At 44.4% G+C, this 25661-nt stretch overlaps 1 protein-coding gene across 3 annotated transcripts in view; it reads right to left on the bottom strand.

Annotated features, from left to right (window-relative positions):
- The window catches only part of rhobtb3 (Rho related BTB domain containing 3), a 202017-nt gene that overhangs the window by 27930 nt on the left and 148426 nt on the right, over positions 1 to 25661 (bottom strand). For 2 of the 3 annotated variants that reach the window (XM_038805239.1, XM_038805238.1), the window contains exons 5-9: positions 22753 to 22858; positions 15000 to 15365; positions 9160 to 9272; positions 4915 to 5041; positions 1719 to 1892 (exon numbers count right to left, since the gene is read on the bottom strand). In XM_038805239.1, the coding sequence (XP_038661167.1) occupies positions 1719 to 1892; positions 4915 to 5041; positions 9160 to 9272; positions 15000 to 15365; positions 22753 to 22858 (886 nt within the window). The remainder of the gene's footprint in view (positions 1 to 1718; positions 1893 to 4914; positions 5042 to 9159; positions 9273 to 14999; positions 15366 to 22752; positions 22859 to 25661) is intronic. The other variant, XM_038805240.1, reaches the window with a different exon arrangement.

Here is a 25661-nt window from a genome sequence, read left to right on the forward strand (position 1 = left end):
ACTTCCCATCAAGCAAAGCTAACCAGGAGTCTCTACCACTCTAACTGCCTGTCATATAATTTGGTAATCTGTCTGCTTTGCCATGTTGTGAATACACCTCCCATGACCATCTAGTCCTGGCATGGAACTGAAACTCAAAACAGTGCATTTGGCTCAGAGGCAGGGATGTTACCCAGGGCACCGCAAGACCTCCAATAATCCACTACAGATAGTACAAAACCTAGGCGTTCACAATACAAGTTCAGTAATGTTCTTTAGCTTTTTGTTTTGCCTTTGGGACACATGTTTCTAGGGCCAGGAAGTGGAACAAAATGAGGAAAATGAGGCCATGTACAGTGGCTGACATTTATACGAGATGGGGTGGTCTGGACGTGGAAGGTCTCCTGCCAGTTTCCCTATCTAGTAGCTATAATACTGCCTCAAGTAAAACAAGTTTGGGTGCATAAACCAGACCAATGTGAAACTAGGCTTGTATTTTGATATAGAAACAAAACACTGCAGATGCTGGAGATCTGAGACAAAAACAGAAAAACTCAGCAGATCTGGCAGCAGCTGTGGAGAGGAAAACAGAGATAACGTTTCAAGTCCAATATTTTCTTTTGAGAAACTATTTAGAATCTGGTTTGCAAACAAGTGACTGTCTAGAGTACTATTTGCCAAGCCTGAACAGTCAAATTGGAAATTCTAGCTGCTCACTGAGGTTGCATTGTAAACAAAAACATTACTAATACTCAGGAACCCTCTCCAATTTCTAAACTGCTGTTCTACAGGCTCTTCCGAAAAAATATCTTTTAAAATCTTGTTATGGACCAGGGTTTAGGGAACCTCAAAGTGTATCATGGAGTTCACCTGACCCACAACCTTTAATAGATTGTGGTATGGGGAGCACACGGCCCACTCTACAGGTGTGATACAGCAGAAATGGAAAAGTATTTTTTAAAACAAAACAATGTTTATTCTATGAACTCACGTTATCCTTTTAAAAATATACAGTGAACATCTTGGCAACCATCAGTTCAAATACAACCTCCAAAGAATACAACACTAAGTAATCCTTAATAACTTCCCAAACAACATCCAGACAAAAGAACACCTTTTAACAGAAGCACATTTGGTTTACATTCTCTACTTGAGAACATTTAGAATTCTGAATTCATCAAATGATCAAGCGACAGTCTTTTCATGGCCGAGAGATCAACAGTACACCTGCTCTGTCTGGCTTCAGCTCCAACACCAAAAATGAAACTAAAACACACCCTGCAGCAAACAGCCTAAAACAAAAGTAAAAAGCTAACAGACAGGCCAGCTCCACCCACTCTCTGACATCACTGCAGTTAGAAACACCCATTTCTTAAAGGTATTTTAAAAAAAAAATTTAGATTACCCACTTATTTTTTTCCAATTAAGGGGCAATTTAGCGTGGCCAATCCACCTACCCTGCACATCTTTGGGTTGTGGGGGTGATACCCACGCAGATTGGGGAGAATGTGCAAACTCCACACGGACAGTGACCCAAAGCCGGGATCGAACCTGGGACCTCAGCGCCGTGAAGCAGCTGTGCTAACCACTAGGCCACCGTGCTGCCCCACTTAAAGGTATTCTCACTACAGATATTTATATACACACCCATTTCTGAAAGGTACTCTCACATGACGATCTTTAAAACTATTTTTTTAATGTTAATCGCTCCTTCCATCCCTGAATAATTGATTCTTTACCTGTGCAGCAGGCATCCGTATACAGATACTCCAGGAAGGAGAGAAAGGTTTCCTTGGAAACACCTTGAATAGGAACCTGACATGCTTTTGTTTCAGCATAGCAGCCACTAAACATTGCCGCCATTACCTCACAACGAGCCACCAATACAGCTTTATGAGCATACATAGATGTACCTTGAGAGAGAGAGAGAGAGAGAGACAGAGAACGTGAACTCATTCAGAATGGATGATTCAATTAAACAAATTACTCTGTTGTTCTCATGAGTAAAGACACAGTGGCCATAACACAAACAACAAAACGAAAAGCTCAAGGGCAACATTTTCAAAAACATTTCCCCTTTGTAAGGTTGCTTTTTGCAATGATTATTTGCAAGAAATACCTTTCTGGCACATTTTATAGTTTATGCTCCTTTGGTAATACTATTGGAAAATGTAGTATTCTTTCTCTGAATTTAACCTGCTTAAGGCAGGTACAGTTCCTGGCAACTAAGGTGTACAAATAAGAGGTGCGAGGTAAAATACTTTACAACAAGGTTAATGTGGAGTATATGTAGCATATTTTCAGAAACAAATGCATTGGTGGGAAATGCTGAACTGATGTGACAGGGCCCTCAAAGGGGAATGAATAATCTCTTGCCAGTCAAATGTAGTCTGGCATTGACCAAGACCCAGAATAAATAAAACTTAAAAAAAATAATAAATGTACGGCTTGTGGGCATCGCTGTTTAGGCCAGCATTTATTGCCCATCCCTAATTGCCCTTCAGAAGGTAGTGGTGAGCTGCCTTCTTGAGCCGCTGCAGTCCCTGAGGTGTGGGTACACGCGCAGTGCTTTGAGAGAGGAAGTTTCAAGATTCTTTTTCTAATATAAATTTAGAGTACCCAATAATTTTTTTTCGAATTAAGGGGCAATTTAGTTGGCCAATCCACCTACCTTGCACATCTTTGAGTTGTGGGGGTGAAACCCATGCAGACACGGGGAGAATGTGCAAACTCCACAAAGACAGTGATTCAGGGCCGGTATCCGAACCCGGGTGCTCAGCGCCACAGTCCCAGTGCTAACCACTGCACAACATGCCGCCCTGAGTTCCAGGATTTTGACCCAGCAACAGTGAAGGATGCCCTCCAATGGGAATCATCATAAACTTCCATACAGATCACAAACTTTGGGTGGTTCTGACTGTCTTCCAATACTAACTACCCTGAAGAAGTTTGAAGAATTAAAATTACTTCTAACCTCTGGGTAACTATAGTACTGACCCTGTCATCAATGCCCCCCCCCCCCCCCCCCCCCCCCCCCCGCACCCCCCCGAATGCCACCTCTCAACCCTCCCCATCCCGCACCCCCCACCACTTCCCTCCCCCACACCAACTACAATCCCCTACAGGTCTTCCCCCGCAATCCAGCCTCCTTACAGACTTCCTGATTTACCACCCCAGATACCAACAATATGCCTCACTGATTACCCCCCTCACAACTACCCTCCCCAAACCCTCATCTTACTTGTTTACCTCCCTGACCTCCTACAGGAACCCTGACCTCCTGCAAGAACCCCCACTGCCCTCCCCAAAATCCCACTGACCACCTGACTCACCCGACCCTTCCACCTCCCAACTGACCACCCAAACTCCTTAATCACCTGATCCTCCTTGCACTGACCTCCTGTCTCTCTCCCCCAACCTCCTGATTCCCTATCCCATTGATCATCTACCGCCCCTCCCCACTCCTCCATTCCTGCCCACTTACCTTACAAATGTAACTGCTCCCTGGCTTCTCAAAGTGGCCTGACTTGTAAGCCTACTTGTTGTACAGCAGCTTGTGTGTTTTAAAGAAAGGGGGCATGCCTTCCTTACCTCGGACTCAGCTGCCTCAACATAAAGCCTTGTGTTCCTGTTGCATTACACTATTCTCACCTGACTTGAGTCAGAAGGTTGGGCAAGAAAGGAGTGGCTTCTTACAGATAAGTAATGAGAATCTGACTCTGATTGCCAGTCCACAGAAGTTAGAGGCCTCTGTGTTTTGCCGAAATGGCCAGGAAGTGCATTACCTATAAATCTTACTGAACATGTTCAAAGTTGTAAAATTACGGAAGTGTGGATTTGTAGATTGAGGCACAAAAAATACCGAATGCAGCTGCAGACTGCCCAACGTCCCCCATCATTAAAATACGAAGAACTGATCAGAACATTACTGGACTCGCACCAATCACCACCTTTCAACACACACTGATTACAATGATGTTGTTCATTATAAAGTTCTCCAAGATAATAGAGAAATAACCCCAATGAAGAACATGAAAGTTGAAAGAATCGGGTGTTACAATCCATTCAGTTTACACACTTTAGTGAGAACAAGACCTAAATGTACTTTCCCGTGGTGACAAATCGGTTAGAATTTTTCAACAAGTGTCAGGACCCCGATGTCGGGCCCAGAGGAGAGGCCCAGGCCTGCCGATGTCCATACATACAGTGCAGAAGGAGGCCATTCAGCACATCAAGTCTGCACCAACCCTTGGAAACAGAACCCTACTTAAGCCCACGCCTCCACCCTACTCCCGTAACCCCACCTAACCTAACCTTTTGGACACTAAAGGGCAATTTTCGCATGACCAAGGCAGCTAATCTGCATGTCTTTGGACAGTGGGAGGAAACCGGAGCACCCGGAGGAAACCCACGTGGACACAGGGGAAAGTGCAAACTCCACACAGACACCGGAGGTCGGAATTGAGGTGTGGGCCTCCATCCCCAATGGCAAGCCCTCCACCAGTGTGTCGCTCTGATTGAGCTGGCCAGCACCACGCATGGAAATGTATTGGAGAGTCATCCCAATGCGGGTCACCTCCTTTTCCCCAGGGCCCTACCTCCACAGTCTACATGGAGCCACCGAAACCAACCCAAAGATGAAGAATTCAAATAAAAAACACTCACTTTCTACAACAAGATAAACTAATTTTTGCTTTCTCTCCACAGAAATGCTGACCGCGATTAAATCATCAGGGTTTCAATTGTTTTATTATATTCCCCACTTGTTCTTGGGAAATGACTGCTTAAAGTGTTCTCAAGAATACGGTTGAATCATTTGGCGTTTCACTGAACATGACCAGTGTGATTTGAAGAATTTCTCCCCGATTAACAATAATAATGCAGTTCACAGAGGCTGAACATTTTTACTTCTGCAGTGAGCCACGAACTCCATACCTTGTACTATAAAGACGACATCAGCCAAGCCAGGATTTTGAAAGAAAAGGCTTAAAGAACAGCAGTAACTTTGAGATTGCTCTTTACTTTTTGCTCCTTGATTGCTGAAATTGCTGGGACAAAATGCCTGCAAGGTATGAAAAGAAACATTGGGATATGTAAGTGAGCCATTCATACTTTCTCATTCTGCTCCTAACTTAGGTCATTCTGTTTTTTGAAAATCTATTGCCTTTTTCTTTTAGAGATTTTTCTTTAAGGGGTTCCAGTAAAGTATGATAAGTGTAGGGTTGGGAATTATAAATGTTTTATCAATGTGGCACTACAAAACTTTGAATGCTGTTGCTTGTAGCTGTATTCCATTGACTTGTTTGGCTGTTTGTTCACTGGGGTTTGCTGTTTGTGATTGTTTCGTTCTTATTTTTTAATGAAACATTTATAATTTCCAATAAATGTTTCTTTGGGTGAGGTGAACTTTTCACCCATTCCAGTATTAATGAATAATGCTTCTGAGATGAGCTTTTGACAACATATCTCTGTCATCATTATGATGGCCTACTTCTACTTCCATAGCGTCATCTAACTCCACCATGCCTCAGCTCATGTGCTGCTGAAACCCTCAAGCAGGCCTTTATTACCTCGAGACTGACTATTCCAATGCATTCTTGGATGGCCTTCATCTTCCATCCTCATAAGCCTGAGCTCTTCCAAAACTCTAATGCCAATGGCCAATCATCACCATTTCCCCATCAACCCAGTGGTCACTGGCCTACAAGGGCCCACATTGAGCAAAGATTTGATTTTAAAATTCTCAACATACTCTCGCTAATTTATATGTGTCGGAGTGTTAAACAGTGGAGTGGTGGGTATCAGCAGGGATGCATTAAGGGATTCTTCAGGTGGCAGGGTAGGAAATTTCACCATCCAAAATAATCATGGTCCAAGGTTCCACAGATACTCCGCCTTCCAGGACTACAGCAGTGCTGGCAGTGCCACCACAGGTGTTGGCGAGCTGCCAGCCTTTGATCGGCCAGCAGCTCTCAGAGACAGGCCATTCATTGTTTGTTCCCTGGCAACCCCAAAGCCAACCCACTAAGTGCCTGATCGACTTATAATAGCATTGAGGCACTCAGAAATAGCCACAGCTGGAATGGCACTGGCTCTCCAACCAGTGGACAGCCACATCGCTGTGGCCACTAAATCAACCCCAAATCCCAGTGTGATTTGCAGTATGCCTGCTGCTGAAACTCTTATTTATGTCTTTGTTACCTTTAGATTTTGTTCCAATGCGCTTGTCTGTTAATTTGACATCATCCAAAATGCTGCTGCCCATTTCTTAACTTGCATCAATTCCTGTTCCCCTAACACACTGTTTTGGGACCGGTTTAGCTCAGTTGGTTTGATAGCTGTTTCGTGATGCAGAACGAGGTCAGCAACGTGGGCTCAATTCTCGTATCGGCTGAGGATATTCATGAAGGCCCCGCTTTCTCAACCTTGCCCCTTGCCTGAGGTGTGGTAATCCTCAGGTTAAATCACCACTAGTCAACTTTTCCCCTTCAGAGCGGAAAGCAGCCTATGGTCATTTGGGACTATGGCGACTTTACCATTACCTATTGAGCTCACTACATTGGCTCATGGTCAAGTGATGTCTTGATTTTAAATGTCTCTTTCTTCGCTCTTCCCTATCTCTGTAATCAACTCCAGCCTCACAACCGTCCACGATATCTGTGCTCCTCCAGTTCTGACCTCTTGAATCCCAATTTTAATTGCTCTACCATTGGTGGAAGTGCCTTCAATTGCCTTGGTTCTAAGCTCTGTAATACCCTCCTTTCACCTCTTGACCTTGCTTTCCTCCTTTAAGAAACTTCTTAAATCTTATCTCTTTGAACAGGCTTTTCACCATCTGGCCTGGGGGTTCTCTGCCCGACCAGTAGGGGAGTTCCCGATGCAGCATGTGGGCAAAAAATGGGATTAGTGCATTTGCGATGCTCCAGTCACCCCCTGGTGGCTGCATCGAGGTTTGCGCCCTGTACCAGCAGGAGGATAAAAATTGATAATTTGAACCCATTTACTTCCTATTTAAGGGCTGAACACCAAATTCTCCACTCTGAGATGCTCCAGCCCTCCGGGCAGGGACTCACACAGGTGTAGATTGGTGCAAGCATTTTCCAGCATGGCCCTGATGCAGTGGGACAAAGGTGGGAGTATGATTGACAGCCCCTAACCACATCAAAACAGTTAAGTGCATTCTGCTGGGGAAAAGCGGAAGTGAAAACAAACTTCTAGATGTTTAGAAACATTGCAGTTCAGTTCAAAGCAGGGTACTTGAGGATACATTCAAATGTGAAGGGAAATGAAAACAAACAATCCAGACATCTGGCTGTCTGGAAGCTATTACACGTGATGTGTAGTGACGTCAACTGAATGTTTTCGTGGGCTTTGAGCAGATCACCATCTTTTTTTAAATAAATTTAGATTACCCAATTTTTTTTTTTTCCAATTAAGGGGCAATTTAGTGTGGCCAATCCACCTACTCTGCACATTTTTGGGTTGTGGGGGCGAAACCCACACAGACACGGGGAGAATGTGCAAACTCCACACGGCAGTGACCCAGAGCCGGGATTGAACCTGGGACCTCAGCGCTGTGAGGCGGTTGTGCTAACCACTAGGCCACTGTGCTGCCAGCAGATCACCATCTTGATTCTATGAGCAACACCCTTAATGCACCAAACATCGTGTTTTACAAGAGTCCAGAGTCTGGGCACCCCCATTTCCCTGAAACAACAGTCGGTAAGGACCGACTAAACTGAAAATCTAAAATAGCTGCAAATAAAAATGAATTGCTTTGACGCTGTGTGAATTAAATCACCTATATAACAATTTCATTTAACTGGAGAAATAATTTTAAAGGAATTATAAATGTAAAATGGCAACTAATATCTCAACAAGAAAACCATTGGCGGAATTCTCCCAAATATTTTCGAAGTGTGGTCTCTGGCAGGAAATGGGGTGCAATTCCCGTCAGGTGGATCGGCGTGATCTAGATAGTAATCCACCCACACTTACAAATTGTTTTGGAGAGGGGGCGAGTGTACCTAAACACACTGGAGAACTAGGTTTCACAGGGGCCAGGGTGCCTCCTCTAAGTGATAGTTAAGGCCCATCACCCCCCCCCCCCCTCCCCCACAACATTGCCCGCATTGGGGCTCCAGTGCTCTCCCCTACTATCTTTGTTGGCATCGATCCCACCCACCCCCCAAAATTTCTGGCATTGGGGTCCCCCAATGCTTCTCCTCCCTTTTTACTGACATCTGTCCCCCCACATAATTTTGGCATCAACGTCCCCCACACCCCAGATGAGCGACAACCGCTATGGGGTAGCCAGATGCCCCACTCCTCTTCATACTCCCCCTTTCATCCTGCTCATGCCCCGCCACTCTCAGGCCCCACCACTTGGCAGTGCCAAATGGCACTGCCCTGACACCCTAGGCAGTGCCAACTTGGTTGCACTGCCAAGGTGCCGGGGCAGCACCATGGCACTGTCCTGCCATGTCCCCAACCACCCGGGGCTCAAAAGTCCCCTGAGTTCAAGAGTTCTCCACCCAGCCCCCTTTCTCTTTCCCCCACCAATCACTACCTCTCTCTCCTCCCTTGTTGATCATTGCTTCTCTCTCTCTGCCCTCTTGATCACCGACCACAAATCCTGTGCACTGATTACCAACCTCCCTCCTGCTCCTGAGTATCGGGGATGCCCAAAGCTCCTTGACTGCCGCCTCCTGTTGCTGGTTTTACCTTACAGCCACTGGAAAAACTGGCAACTTATCTGCCGTAGCGATTAGATCCTCAAAAAACAGTAAGGTACAGCCGTTAATTGTGTACCACTGGCCCTTCTTTCTGTGTCTTCTTTGGCTGATTACAACCACCCTGGTAGCTTCTCCACAAATACTGGGACCTTGATGACTGTGAGTGAATTAGATTCATCCATCCACTGATCAACTCTAAATCTATATCTAGCATCTTTTCCACCACTCACCTATTCTCTGAAAGAAAGAAATCAGGGATTCAGCATGTAGTGTAACAAATCATGAACATGAACTCATATTGAAACAATCCACGGTGCTACTCTGTTACCACTGGACTGTCATCTCTGTATCTTTAAAGAATAATTAAGTGGTATAAGAGTGGTGTGAAAAAAAGACTTCCTATTTCCTGGCTATGTATTTGGCATTAAATTATTTGGCTACCTACCTTAGCATTGCATTTGAAGAACTGTTTGAGTATTTCCATCACATTTTTGACTTGTTCTGGATTTTCCAGCTTCTTCCAGAGAACTGATTTCAGTTCATCCCAGCAATTACTGCCTGGTGACAGATCACATGATTTTTGTAATGGATTACCATACCTGATTGACAACATTGTATATTTTAAAATCATTATTTTTGATCAGGTTGCAAATTATGTAAAAGTATGTAAGGGAGATAGTTTTCTCCAATGGATAATTCTTGGGATAACATTGCCATGAATATAAAAATAGGGAAAACATCCCCTTAAGGTTTCCCCATCAATTTTTAAAGCTCCTGTTGCAATACAATGTATAGTTGGGTAACCCAAGTGTCCGCCACTTAAAGCATTATTTTCTATTGCTTGGATCAGGAAATTATTGCATCTTAAAATATTTTTCACTGTCATAACAACAACATTTAAAATCCAAAGAACTTTGATACACAGGTCATTAAAGTTCTCTGCAACCCTGATGGAGAAAAATAACGCAAAATTAATAAAATGAATTACATTTTCAAAAACTAAAGTCATAAAATTAAAGCAAAATTTATTTTTAAATTGCTATTCTGGGACACCACGGATTAGTGATTCTTAAAATTATTTCATGGGATAGAGGCATCGCTGGCAAGGCCACCATTTATCACCCATCCCTCATTGCCCTTGAACTGAGTGGCTTGCTAGGCCATTTCAGAGGGCAGTTAAGAGTTAACTACATTGCTGTGTGTCTGGAGTCACATGTAGGTCAGACTGAGTAAGGACAGACGATTTCTTTTCCTAAAGAACATTAGTGAGTCAGATGGGTTTTTACAGAAATCGATGGTAGTTGTCATGGTCACCATTGCTGAAATTAATTTTATATTCCAGATTTATGAATGAAATTTAAGTTGCACCAGCTGATGATTTGCAGGGGAATGCCTGAGATGCACCAGTGATGGCACTGGAACCCATCCAAGGCATTTGATAGTGAAAAACATTATCTCAATCCAACATCTGTGAAAGCAGGGAAACAGAAATCTTGCTATATGACATGGCATTTACCTGGTTGCTATTTTCAGGGGCTGGTTTAGCACAGTGGGCTAAAGATCTGGCTTGTAATGCAGTGCAAGGCAGCAGCGCGGGTTCAATTCCTGTACCTCCCCGAACAGGTGCCGGAATGTGGTGACTAGGGGCTTTTTACAGTAACTTCATTGAAGCCTACTTGTGACAATCAGCGATTATTATTATTACAATTATTTTAAAGTGGGGTTGTTTTGTCATTATGTTGTATTACCATGTGTGATTTCACCCACATGCCACCTCAGTAAAACATGCATTCTGCACACAAACTGATTCCACTTGGGATGATTACAGTCAGAAACCTACTTCAGAGGAGGAGAAGACTAGACAGTTAGGAAAAATAGGTGACACAAGGCTTAGCTAGAAAGGAAGGTTTTAACCAGAGTTTGAATATGAAGGGAGGTGTAGCAAGACGGATGCATTTAGGAAGAGAATTGTGGAGAGCAGGTGATGTGATAATGGTTAATAATGAGAGGATGGGGAAGTCAAAAAGGAGGTGAAAAGAGTGTGAGGGCTTGAGCAGTTGTGAGGATTCTTTTAGTGATGTGAATGGAATATATTTCAACATAACACAATAACATAATCAACAGGTTGTGGACTTTGTTGCTCAACTCAAGGGCAGGAAAAATCTCTAAATTTGGGTCCTATCAAGCTCAGCCTGAGCAAGCCACATGGAAAGGGTCAAATGTCTAGGAGAAACAGAAAAAGATCACTCTGTTTCGCTGCAGTAAATGTTGCCAATGTGCAACTGACAGCTCAGCATTTTACAAATACAGAGTTTCTCAGTTTAAGTTTGGAAACTCTCTTTAATTTATGGTTAAAATGGAGGAATGAAAGGGGTCCTGTGACCTGCTTGGAATTCTAACCAACATGCTTGGGTCGTTTGGTTGCTAAAGGTTAAAGGTTGTTTTAATGGGAAGATGCTAGATTTTCACATCTGCAGAAAATGTTAAGAACAATTGCGCTGACCAGTTTGAGACTGCTAAGGCTGGATCTTTGCTACCGTGGTGGAGAGCTCGTGTTGCGAAATTGCCCTAGTCGGCAGACCTGCTTCGATTTAAAGCACCCTTTACACCAATTTTTGGACCCAGGAAGGAGCAGAATAGAGTTGGGCCTATTGACCGTAGAAGCAGATCTTTGGTGATCACAGGGGCAGGGGAATGTCATGGCAGGCGGGTTAGAGGGTCCACCTTGAATCTCTTGAACTTTGCTCTAGTTGTTCTAAAAACGGTTATGTCCTCTAACTCTCTTCCCTCAAACTGCCATGCCATCCAGAGGTCCCCTCCAGGTCAACCCATGCTCCCCACCAATCTCTCATGCCCACTCATACCCCCAAACCATTTCATATCTCCATCCCACCTGCATAGGCATTCACCCAATATCCACCAGCTCTGTCACATACACTTATTAATGAAAACGCTGCCATTCAGGAAACCTATTCAAAGCTTTTAAACCTCAAGTCTTCAAGCTCTTATAAAAATAAACATCTGTTCAGACCCCATATTTATAACAGTTAACCCATTAATGGTCTCTGAAACTGTCAACTAAGAACTCAGAACCCCCTGCTGAGATAATTTGAAACTCAACCAAGCATTTTAACATAATGATAGTCCTTTGGGAAATGTCAGCAAAGAACTCTATAGAAATTGTATGACCAGAAGGGAATTCCTTTTCAAACCAACACCAGATGGCCTGTCAATCAATTAAGTCCAGCAGTGCGTTTTTCTTAACTATCACATACAATTTCAGACTTTTTTTCTCAAGTTTAAAGAGCAGGAGATGTTAAAGAAAAAACTTCAGATCATGACACTGGATAAGGTCTGTTAAGTGGCCCCTCAAAAGCGTGTACATCTACTCCATCAATTTGTGACCACCACATTACAAATGCACAACAGATCTTACAACATTAACAATGGGGCTTGAATTCAAATGGCCTTGCTGAGTTCAGGTTTCCCTACTGTGACAGTCACCTTCTGCCTCCTTTCCCCATCAGCAAAAATTAGATCTGTCATAAATGGTATGGAATTTCTACATCCAGATACTGCCCACCATTTTTAAAGGTCCACAAAGTCTTTGTGTGAAAATCCAGCCCTTGTCTTCAAGGATGAGTTACGAAGAACAAAGAACAAAGAAAATTACAGCACAGGAACAGGCCCTTCGGCCCTCCCAGCCTGCGCCGATCCAGATCCTTTATCTAAACCTGTCTCCTATTTTCCAAGGTCTACTTCCCTCTGTTCCCGCCCATTCATATACCTGTCTAGATGCTTCTTAAATGATGCTATCGTGCCCGCCTCTACCACCTCCGCTGGTAAAGCATTCCAGGCACCCACCACCCTCTGCGTAAAAAACTTTCCACGCACATCTCCCTTAAACTTTCCCCCTCTCACCTTGAAATCGTGACCCCTTGTAACTGACACCCCCACTCTTGGGAAAAGCTTGTTGCTATTCACCCTGTCCATACCTCTCATAATTTTGTAGACCTCAATTAGGTCCCCCCTCAACCTCCGTCTTTCCAACGAAAACAATCCTAATCTACTCAACCTTTCTTCATAGCTAGCACCCTCCATACCAGGCAACATCCTGGTGAACCTCCTCTGGACCCTCTCCAAGGCATCCACATCCTTCTGGTAATGTGGCGACCAGAACTGCACGCAGTTTTCCAAATGTGGCCGAACCAAAGTCCTATACAATTGTAACATGACCTGCCAACTCTTGTACTCAATACCCCGTCCGATGAAGGCAAGCATGCTGTATGCCTTCTTGACCACTCTATCAACCTGCGTTGCCACCTTCAGGGTACAATGGACCTGAACTCCCAGATCCCTCTGCACATCAATTTTCCCCAAGACCCTTCCATTGACCATATAGTCCGCTCTTGAATTTGATCTTCCAAAATGCATCACCTCGCATTTGCCTGGATTGAACTCCATCTGCCATTTCTCTGCCCAACTCTCCAATCTATCTATATTTTGTTGTATTCTCTGACAGTCCTCCTCGCTATCTGCAACTCCACCAATCTTAGTATCATCTGCAAACTTGCTAATCAGACCACCTATACCTTCCTCCAGGTCATTTATGTAGATCACAAACAACAGTGGTCCGAGCACGGATCCCTGTGGAACACTAGTCACCCTTCGCCATTTTGAGACACTCCCTTCCACCACCACCACTACTCTCTGTCTCCCGTTGCCCAGCCAGTTCTTTATCCATCTAGCTAGTACACCCTGAACCCCATACGACTTCACTTTTTCCATCAACCTGCCATGGGAAACGTTATCAAACGCCTTACTAAAGTCCATGTATACGACATCTACAGCCCTTCCCTCATCAATTAACTTTGTCGCTTCCTCAAAGAATTCTATTAGGTTTGTAAGACATGACCTTCCCTGCACAAAACCATGCTGCCTATCACTGATAAGTCTATTTTCTTCCAGATGTGAATAGATCCTATCCCTCAGTATCTTCTCCAACAGTTTGCCTACCACTGACGTCAAGCTCACAGGTCTATAATTCCCTGGATTATCCCTGCTACCCTTCTTAAACAAAGGGACAACATTAGCAATTCTCCAGCCCTCCGGGACCTCACCCGTGCTCAAGGATGCTGCAAAGATATCTGTTAAGGCCCCAGTTATTTCGACCCTCGCTTCCCTCAGTAACCTGGGATAGATCCCATCCGGTCCTGGGGACTTGTCCACTTTAATGTCTTTTATAAGCAGTTATATCTTGAACAAGATGGGTCTAGAGGACAGTTAATGAGCAATTATACCTAAATATAAGAACCATGTGATTCACAATACCATGGGAAGAGTCCCTAGCAAGCTACTGTAGCATCAGAATTTCTAAGATATTCCTGAAAATCACTGACATAAATCAGTCAGCAGCCATCTGAGAGGCAGAGAGGAAGAGTTAGAGTTAGAGGTAGCCAGTCCTGCCCCTAAAGCAGTGAAAATGCTAAGTCTGCTATTCACCATGCAAAACACAGGTGGGTGCTTGCTCAGATTGAAGCTTTTGAGGGTTTAAAGAAGGCTGGAAGATTCTCTTAGTTTGGGCTAGCGGGAGGAATCTCCGGTACAAGCATTCCGCCCCCCTTCCCCGTGCAAAGTCAGTTCTTGGATTAGAGGTTACTCAGCTGGGAAAGGAAAAAGGAAGCAGGCCATTGTGAGTGGAAATAGCTTTGGACTACTTCAGGTAGAATAAACTTTCAGCTTGCTTGACAGCATAAAGTGTAACTATGGGTTAGGATTGTCAGTTGTGTTAGAAGTCACAAAGTGGATCTTTTGTGTAGTATAAGTTGTCTACTAATCAGTGTTTAGTCAATGTTCCGCATTTATTACAGCAAAAGTCTTCAATCTCGAAATATTGTCATGGGTCAGTCAATGGAAATTCAAATATCTTTTTTTATACGTTATTGGTTTCTCTGGCAATTGTAACAAGCAATAGTCATGGACAGCAGTGGCAAGTGGTAAAGCGGGTATCAGCAGCACACATAAGGAAGCTGATTGTTACACATTAGTGAGAGGACTGACTTCATCCCATCAGTTTGGATGCAATTAAGTCTCCGATTATAATTCTAACTCATTACTGTTTCCCAATTCATGCATTATCATGGCAATTATTTTTCAAGAATTCAGAATTTGTCCCAGAAATCCATTTGAGAAAATAATTTATACACTGCAAGAATATTCAGTATAACTATAACTTTCAGGATGGAACACTGCGTCTCAAGTCCCTCTGCGGTACAGGTTCTATACCTGTGTAAATGAACTTCAAGACCTCTGAGTAGCAGGCACAGAGCAGTGAGTCTAAAATGATGACCCTTACTGGTTGGCTGTTATGAAGTAAAGCTTGGCTGGAGTTCAATGCAGTGTCCCTTTGGTCTATTGTAAACAGAGCGTGAGCAATCTTCTTAGGTAATTCACTAGGGTCACTTGCAATCTCCACACCAAATAGGGACATGAATACATGGCTTGCATTGCACAGCACAACCCTGTGAGCTCTAGACACCTCTTGTCCATCCTTGGAAGAAAACACCACATCTGTGCACAAGGAGCTGTAGTACAGGTTCAACAAGTCATGATGGTAGCGGGAATCTTCAATCTTTAAGCATGGTAGTTTGACTAGAAGGAAAAACAGAGGCAATAACTATGGTGTAAAACCAAACACTTGTATATAACAGATATTCTGCTCATTTTTAATTGGTAAGTGAACCATTTAGTAAGTATGTAATTTCAAGACCCAATATCACTCTATATTTCTTTGATGTAAAGTTAGATGACTTGACACCATTTCATACCAAAATTTCCACCCGAAAATTCTGTACAGTAATTTTATTTAAATCTACACTAGAATGTACAAGCCAGGTTTTTGCAGTTAAAAATTTGGGAATGAATTCAGGAGTCAATTTCAGGAACCGACTGTATATAATTCACTGTCATTTCTCTTCCAGGAATGTCTACCTTGAAGAAGATTTGCTCTTCTCTCCAATGGGATTCCTATTTATCTCTTTAATCTTGTTCACCCTCATTGCTTTCCATTTCCCTCCTGGTGTTTGATCAAGTGCCAATCAAAATTAGCTTTCACACCCACATCTCCTCCCTCAGCAACCGTCTCTGACTCCGAGTTATTCCATGTGGATTCCAACTGAACTTCCATCTTTCATGTTTTGAATCGACCCACAATCACAGGTATCTTTGTGACATACAATGTTCCCTGAACAGTTCGCACTGCATCCGGAGATCCACAGACAGTGCCATGCACAGCCACATGTACACACTTGATCTCTCTCTCTTTCTTTATTCCCCATACCAACTGTAACCTGTCTCCCACTGAACGTACTGCATTCCATTCCCTCAGGTCCGACTCTCATATTGTTATCAAACCTGCCGAGAAAGGTGGTGCCGTTCTTATTTGGGACAATGACCTCTACCTCCCAGAGGCTGAGTGTCAACTCTCAGACACTTCTTCCCACCTCTTCCTGGACCCTGACCCAACCACAAACATCAAGGCATTGTTTCTGTAGTGATCCTCGCCTGAGGTGTGTACAGAAGGGGCTGATGGGAAATGGAAGTACCACCAGGGGGCAGCACGGGGACATACAAGAGTGACTCCGAAGGCCCGCCCTCGCTCACTTTGGCTGGAGAGGCAGGGGAGCAGGACAGGATGGAAGTTGAGCTCAGAGCTGCAAGTGGTTAGGCCTAGTTACAGAGCATAGAAAAGCAGTATCTTTACAAGTGCTATTCTGTAAGTAAAAGCTAACAAAGTAATTTATTGTGGAGCACAATAAACCATCCTTCAACTGCTGAATGACTTCTAGCATTCTTTTAAGAAACATAACATGGTACAGGAGTGGCTTCTTTGAACAGAAAGAACCAACGCAACCAGCAAAAGCAACAGGCCGGCCGCCCGACTGTGGAAGACTTCGCAGCCTCTCGACTCCAGACGACCTTCTGAAGCAATGGATCAGACGCTACGTCCAGGGATGATGAGAACTACAGGTAATTCAAATAGCAACTGGAAAATGTTTAAACAGCAGTTTCAGCTATTCATGTCAGCTCTGGACTTAAATGCAGCCACCGATGACAGAAAAAGTGGACTTTTACTCTCAACGTCAGGCCAGCAGGCGATAGACATTTATAACTCTTTTATGTATGCTGATACTGAAGATAAAACCAAGTATCAAGTGATAGTGGCAAAATTTGATGACCACTGTAAATCACAATCCAATGAAATCATTGAAAGATTCAACCTGCGTAACAGATTCCAAAAAAACGGGGAGACTATCTCCCACTTTGTAACAGATCTGCGCTTGCTAGCACAAGGCTGCAACTACGGTGATTTAACAAACTCACTCATCAGGGATCAATTAATCTGTGGTCTTGCCGACGGAAATCTAAAAGAATCATTAATGCTGCAAAATGAATTAACACTGAAAACCACCATAGATAAATGCTTACTACAGGAGCAGAAAAAGCAGCAGTTACTGGAGCTGTTTGACAAACATACCTTGGAAAACACTCACCACGAGGCAGATGTGAAAATGGTGACCTCTCCTCACGGGCCCTCTCTTCCGGTCGCCGGCCCGTCTGCGCATGTGCGCCATCCCGAAAGACGCGACCCCGGAAGTACTCGGTACGCGCATGCGCACTTCTCGCAATACCGCCCCTGGACTGAAAGTCGCGCTGCGCATGCGCGAACGCAACATACGCATGACGTGTCATCACTGTGGCTCCGCCCATTTAAAAGGGCAATGTCCTGCACAAGGAAAAAAGGTGCAGAAAATGCTCCAAAATGAACGATTTTGCCTCCCAATGTCAGTCCACAGCCAAATATTACTCCACAATGCAAAGGCATGGAGACTTTAAAGTATGCACAGTTGATGTAATGGACACTCTGGCACCTGAAGACAATTTCTCTGACCATGAAGAATTCCACTCCTGGGAGAACACGTACGGCATTGGAATCATAAACGCCACAGCGGAACCACAGGAGCTGACAACAAAGCCTCGACACGTGCATGCCATCGACTCCACAAGCGAATGGAGTGCTACGGTGCAAGTCAATGACTTCCCCATCACGTTCAAGCTGGACACGGGAGCGTCCTCAAACTTGATGACGAACAAAGATCTCGCATTCGTCCCAGGGACGCACGAGATGTTACCTGCCGCATGCAAGTTAACTGATTACAACGGAAACCAGATCACCTCAAAGGGATCCTACCACCTACAAGTTGCCAACAAGACAGTCACAACAGGACTACGATTTGAAATTGTAGATGACAAAAGATCCTCACCGCTAGGTGCTCAAGCCTGCAAGGATTTGCGGCTAATTCAAAGGATCTTCATGCACGCGGCTGACTCATCATGCATTGCCGATGACATACAGCTGCTACTCAGCGAGTACCCCGACGTCTTTTCTGGCATGGGTACGCTACCCTGCAAATACAAAATCCTGCTCAAAAAGGATGCCATACCGGTCGTTCATGCCCCACAGAGGGTGCCGGCTCCATTGCGGGACAAGCTAAAAGCTGAACTTCAACGTCTCCAATCTCAAGGCATTATCTCACGAGCCACACAGCCGACTGACTGGGTCAGCTCGCTGGTGTGTGTTAAGAAGCCGTCTGGCGAACTCAGGATCTGTTTAAATCCCAAAGACTTGAACAAGAACATTCGCAGGGAACTCTACCCTATCCCCAAGCGAGAGGAGATAACGAGCGAAATGGCACAAGCTCGCATATTTACCAAATTTGATGCCTCACAGGGCTTCTGGCAAATGCAGCTCGATGAGTCCAGCCGCCTGCTGTGTACCTTCAACACGCCGTTTGGACGGTACTGTTATAATCGGATGCTGTTCGGGATTACATCTGCATCCAAAATATTTCACCGAATAATGGAGCAGATGATAGAAGGCATTGAAGGCGTCCGTGTCTATGTGGATGACATCATAATATGGTCAACGACAGAGGAAGACCACATTGCGAGGTTGAAGCAAGTCTTCCAAAGGATCCACCACTTTGGGCTGAAGCTCAACCAGGCCAATTGCACCTTTGCACGGTCCTCTCTGACCTTCCTGGGTGACACAATATCAGAGCACGGGGTGAAGCCGGACGCTGAGAAGATTGCCGCAATTCAGAGCTTGCAGCGGCCACATGACAAGAAAGCGGTGCTAAGATTCCTGGGATTCATCAACTTCCTCGGCAAATTCATACCGAACCTAGCAGCACGGACGACGGCGTTAAGGAGCGTGAGAAGGAAGGACACGGAGTTTGCCTGGACCCAACATCACCAAGATGAATGGGATGATCTGAGACACCAATTGATGGCAGCTCCAACGCTCGCATTTTTTGACCTGGCAAAACCTACAAAGATCTCCACCGACGCCAGTCAACGTGGAATTGGTGCGGTGCTACTGCAACAGAATGACCAGTCGGACTGGGTCCCAGTGGCTTACGCTTCGCGAGCGATGACCGCCACAGAGTGCAGGTATGCAGATAGAGGAGGAGTGCCTGGGGTTGATCACAGGCGTGACCAAATTCCACCACTATGTGTACGGTCGCCCCACATTTCTCGTGGAAACTGATCATAGGCCGCTGGTAAACATCATCGACAAAGATCTAAATGATATGACACCGCGCCTACAACGCATGATGATGAAGTTGCGGAGGTACGACTTCACGCTGGTCTACACCCCTGGCAAGGACCTTGTAATAGCTGACACATTATCACAAGCCATGGACGCTGACAACCCGCCACTGGCTTCCATCAATGATGTGGAAGCTCATGCAGTGGTGCAAGGAGACACTCCCAGCAATGGACGAGAGGCTGCAGCAAATTCGTCAGGCGACACAGGAGGACGCCACCCTCCTTCAAGTCATACACAACCTTCAGCATAGCTGGCCAAATGGGCGGTGCCCACAGTTCCAAAACGTCAGGACTGAACTATCCGTGGTGGATGGCATAATACTGCGGAATGACAGAATCGTCATCCCACTGGCGCTCCAGGCGGACATGCTCCGCAGGATTCACGAGGGGCACCTTGGTGCCGAAAAGTGCAAAAGGAGAGCACGACAATCCGTTTACTGGCCAGGGATAAACGAGGACATAACGAACATGGTGCTCACCTGTGACACGTGTCAAAGACATCAACCGGCACAATGCAAGGAGCCACTGCAGCAGCATGAGATGGCCACGTCACCGTGGGCCAAAGTTGGCATTGACTTGTTCCACGCCATGGGCCGCAACTATGTTCTGCTCATTGACTACTACTCCAACTTTCCGGAAATACTGAAACTCCCGGATCTCACAGCGGCATCAGTCATCAAGGCCTGCAAAGAAACCTTCTCCAGGCATGGCATCCCACAGACGGTCATGTCCGACAATGGTCCTTGCTTTGCCAGCTGGGAATGGATGGACTTCGCCAAGCACTACAACTTCAAGCATGTAACGTCGAGTCCACACTTTCCGCAATCGAATGGCAGGGTGGAGAAAGGTGTCCACATTATCAAACAACTCATAAGCAAGGCTGCGGACTCAAAGTCTGACATACACTTGGCCCTCTTGTCATACCATTCGTCACCTTTGAGCTCTGGACTATCACCGGCTCAAATGCTCTTCAACAGAGATGTGCGGACAACGTTACCAGCATTACAATTCACCAATCCCGATCACTCGCCTGTCCTGGATAAGATGCGTCACCAACGTCAAGTGCAAAAGCAGCACTATGACCAGCAGGCAAAAGTACTGCATCCGTTGACAATCAACGATACGGTGAGGATGTGACACCCGGCTGGGGGCTGGACTAAAATGGCGACGGTTCTCCGCCAAATATCGCCACGATCCTACGTTGTGCAGTCTGACGATGGTACACTGTTTCGACGAAATCGCCGAGACCGTCTAAAAGTTACACCTCGTCGACAGGTATTTCCAACACTAGATCTGCAGGACGCTGTCATGCAACATCCTGGAACTCCAGCAGCAGGTGTCCAAATGGACGTAAAAGACTCTGGATCTCCATGACCACTCAGGAGGTCTACCCGGATCAGACGTGCACCCGACCGTCTGAACTTATGAACATGGACTGACAATATCATTGCTCTGCCTTGTCTTTGTCTATAAACCTAACTGTTTGAATTTGTGTTTAGTTACAGCTCTGCAACTAAAAAAAAGAAACAAAAAGTGAAAAAGGGGGATGTAGTGATCCTCGCCCGAGTGTGTACAGAAGGGGCTGATGGGAAATGGAAGTACCACCAGGGGGCAGCACGGGGACATACAAGAGTAACGCCGAAGGCCCGCCCTCGCGCACTTTGGCTGGAGAGGCAGGGGAGCAGGACAGGACGGAAGTTGAGCTCAGGGCTGCAAGTGGTTAGGCCTAGTTGCAGAGCATAGAAAAGCAGTATCTTTACAAGTGCCATTCTGTAAGTAAAAGCTAACGAAGTAATTTATTGTGGAGCACAATAAACCATCCTTCAACTGCTGAACAACTTCTAGCATTCTTTTAAGAAACATAACAGTTTCCAGGACATCGCTAACCTCAACTCCAATGAAGATCTTCTCCCCATAGATTCTCACCTCATTGTCTGACAGCACTAAAAAACCTGCATTCTGAAGAAATCACATTCGACTCACAACATTAACTCTGTTCCTTTGTGAGCAGATGCTGCAAGAGCTGCAGTGTATTTCCAGAACTTTCTGTTTTGATTTCAGAAACTAACAAAGGATGCCGGAAAGTGATAATACATTAAGCCATTTTTCTGATGTTCCTTGCAGCTGATTAAAGCAGACATGAAGACCCTTACAAAGGGAAATGTGGAGCCTAACACCTGCTTTTAACTCCCTTGGTGAAACCTGACATTGATATGGGCTGCTCGACTTCAAATACTTCAGCTCCCACCGTGGCCTAAGCTCTTCGTACTTGCCCTATATTGTGGGAAAATTTCCTCTGTCACTTATTTTATCAAAAAAGTTGTCATGACTACAAAATAGGATTTTAAATTCTGTTCTTAGACTGATAATAATGGACCATAACTTCCACCCAGTGGTGTAAAGTCATGGCCCACTGGAATTACAACAGCTTAAAGTACACGGACCTGCTCTGGGGCTGATTAGATGTTTTTTTTTGGGGGGGGGGGGGGGGGGGGGGGGGGGAGATGGTCCGGTGTTTAGGCAGTGCTTGGTCTGGGTGTTTATAATAGTTATGCTGAAGTTAGAAGTGATTTTATTTCTTCTAACTCTTTCAGAGTAACTGTTGGTGTAAAACAAGCAGAATCATTCCAAGTTAACAATTTAAATAGCTTTGTGGACTAGTTCCCAGTACAGCGCAATTCTTCAGGGGACATTAGCCCTTCTGGACAATTGGATGTAAAACCATACCTGGAACTTCCGAGAGGGATTCCCCAGCGGTTCTTTGGTTCTCCAAATCCAACACTGGGAAGCCAGGAGGTTATTGTTTGTTTCTTAAAATCATTGGCAGAAGAAACGTCACCCAGTTCCCTAAACTTTGTAAAGCACCATCTATTGATCAACTAGCTATCTGTTCGGGTATTCCTGAGCAAAACTGTATTAAACAATAGAATATTATGCAAACAGGTTAAATAGTGCTGTAACAAAATATTTTATTACATCCTTAATTGCAAAATAATAGAAAGCTGTCTGCTCTGGACCTAAAGCTAATAAGAAAGCTTTTGAGATTGGATTTCATGGGTCAAATGGCCTCCTCCTGTGCATGAACCAGTCTAGTTCACTAGGATCCTTGTAGCCAATTGAAACAGGAACGCTATGGCTTGGATTCATAGCTAACTTCCACAAATACATATTATTCTGACCCACTATGTCACCTATTCCCAATGTTGAGATCATTCTACGGGTCCATTCAATTTATTGATGGAATACCATTAGTTAGAGAACCTTTGATATTAATAACTCAAGTTTTCCTGAAGTACATGATAATGAACAGAATTATTTGCCATTTTCTATATCCCATCACAGGTCTCCTTGCCTTATCTATTCTTACCTGGCTCTCGAAGTGTAGGTGGTGGGATTATGTGGGGTCTGCTACTCCTTTTCTTTTTCTTCTGGGAAGACTTCTGCTTTAAACACTGAATGATAAAGTATTCCAACTGCAAAATTGTACATACAAAGAGCACAAAAATCAGAATTTGAAAGTCCAGATTAGAAAGAGATCCAAACATGAATGAAAAATCAATTTGCAGGCGATACTGCCCAAGAAAACTGTATCTGTCTGAAAACTGGATGTTTAATAACTTTCAAGCTTATCTAGTTATTTTCCAGCACCCACAAAATGTGCTTTGCTTTACTCTTCACATTTGGGATTTTGCACAGGATACAAAATTTAACACTTCGGTGCCCTCTCATGCAAAGTCACTGCGAAAGTCTTCCCACACCATTATTTAAATCTAAGAAGATAATTTCCTCAGGATCTTCAGCCAGAGGAACTAAGTGGATGATCCACCTTGGCCTCCTCTGGAGATTCCCAGCTCACAGATGCCAGTCTTTGCTCAACTCAATTCACTCCACCTGATATCAGGCAATAGCTGAACGCATTAGAATAAGCCAAGTCTACAGCCCTGACAACAGCCTAGCATTAGTAATGAAGGTTTGTGCTCCAGAACTAATCATGTCCCCAGCCAAGCTGTAGCCAGCTACAACACTGGCATCTACCTCACAATATGGAAAATTAGCATCCACAAATTAGAGTACAGAATACAGTTAATCATCAGACAAGTGATGGAAGGTGTCATTGACTGTACTACAAAATGGCAGTAAATAAACCATAACCTTCTACCACAGCTCAGTTTGGGTTCCACCACAGCTCAGTTTGGGTTCCACCAGAGCCAGTCAGCTTTGATCTCATTAAGTTCTGAAGATTCCAAACATAGATAAAAGAGCTGAATTCCAAAGGTGACGTGGGGCTGATGACCCTTGACATCAAAGCATCATTTGACTCAGTCTAGCATCAAGGAGGAGCACTAGCAAAATTAAAGTTGATGGGAATCAAAGGCAAACTCTCCAGGTTGGAGTCAAACCTGGCACAAAGGAAGAGTGATTGTTGTTGGTCAATCATCTCAGTCCCAGGACATCACTGCAGGAGTTCCTCAGGGTAGTGTCCTGGGCCCAACCACCTTCAGCTGCTTCATCAATGATTTTCCCTCTACTATAAGAAATGCAGATATTCACTGGTGATTGCACAATGTTCAGCACCATTCGTGACTCCTCAGATATTGAAGCAGCCAATGCCCATATGCAGCAAGGTCTGGACAACATCCAGGCTTGGGCTCATGAGTGGCAAATATAATTCTGACACAAATGCCAGGTAACGATCATCACCAACAGGAAAGAATCAAACCATCTCCCCTTGACAGTCAATGGTATCTCAACACATTCAATGAATCCCCCATCATCAACATTTTGAGGATTACAATGGTCCAGAAACCTAATTAGGACCTGAAAAATAAATACTTTAGCTACAAGAATAACTCAGAGGCTGGGAACTCTGTGGTGAGTAACTCATCTCCTGAGTCCACAAAACCTTGTCTTCATCTGTGAGGCACAATCAGGAGAGTGAGGGAATACTCCCCGCTTGCCTGGTTCAGTGCAGTTCCAACATCTATCCACAAGCATTTCAATGACTACCAAAAGTTTTTTCAACAGCATGGCCCCTTAAAGAGGATGGGCTGCACAGACCATGTAACTGGCTCGGAGCCAATCGCATGGGAGAGCATGAATCCTGGATAATGGGGAGTTTCTGCGGACCTTGGAGCAGGACTCCGAGCAGTTTGGACCAGGGAGCTAAAGAATAAAGACCTGTTGTATAGTGTTCTGTGCCTGTTGTATAACTGCCTTTGCCGTTTATCAATAAATCCCTTTGTTTACTATTGGAAGCCCACAGTGCATGACTTAAGATACCACAGGCATCTTGTAAACCTATGACATCTACTATCTAGAAGAATAAGGACAGCGGGTTGCATGGAAACACCACCAATAGCAAGTTCTAATCCAAGCTTCACACCATTCTGACTTGGAAATATGTTGCTGCTCCTTCATTATCACTGGGTCATGAACTCACTCCCTAACCATACCTACAGCAAATGTACTTCAGCAATTCAAGTAGGTGGCTCACCACCACCTTCTCAAGGGCAAGAAGAGATGGGCAATAAATTCTGACTTTGCCACTGATGTTACATTTGAAGAACAAATAAAAATTATTCAGGATTTTTCACAACTTTAGGAACTGATCTCTCTTCTAGGAAATATCAAAGCAGCTTTCCCTGAAAGAATTAGGAAATGTCTGACCATAGCAAACTGGCAGCATATTTTATAGTGTGCGCAAGTTTTTTTTCCAATTAAGTAATTAAAAAGAAAATCGGGCAGCGTGTAATCAGGCATCGTATAATTGGTTGCTGATTGATTTTCGGCCAATTTGTAACAAGATGGTGCATTTTAAATGTACAATTACCCATGTCTGTATTAATTGAAATTCTTCAGCTACAGAGTGAAGTTGTAATCTTAGTTTCCAGCAGTTATAATGCTGGAAACTACCTGGTGGCGTCTGCAGAAGTGTTTGGCCGAGAATAATTTAACTTTGTGCAATTTTATTGTAAAATAAGCTTGAAAAGCACAGGGTGAATCAGGCTGCGAAATTGATTCAACTATTACTGTCATTTCACTGTCTTGTCAGCCAATCAACTATTCATACAAAAGTAGGATTACTTAGATTATTGACAATAACTGCAGGTCAGCCCATGTTTGAGTTCTCACAGATGTTGAATTGGATTATCATCATGAGTTAAAAACCATGCAGTTTGCACTTGTACTTCTACAGGAGTATTGCTCATGTTAGGGTCATCTTCCTTTGGTTCCCTTTCCAACAGGGCGTTTCTGCATCAATTGATGCATTGTTGT

The sequence above is a fragment of the Scyliorhinus canicula genome, chromosome 8, assembly GCF_902713615.1.
Source record: "Scyliorhinus canicula chromosome 8, sScyCan1.1, whole genome shotgun sequence".
Classification (NCBI taxonomy): Eukaryota; Metazoa; Chordata; class Chondrichthyes; order Carcharhiniformes; family Scyliorhinidae; genus Scyliorhinus; species Scyliorhinus canicula.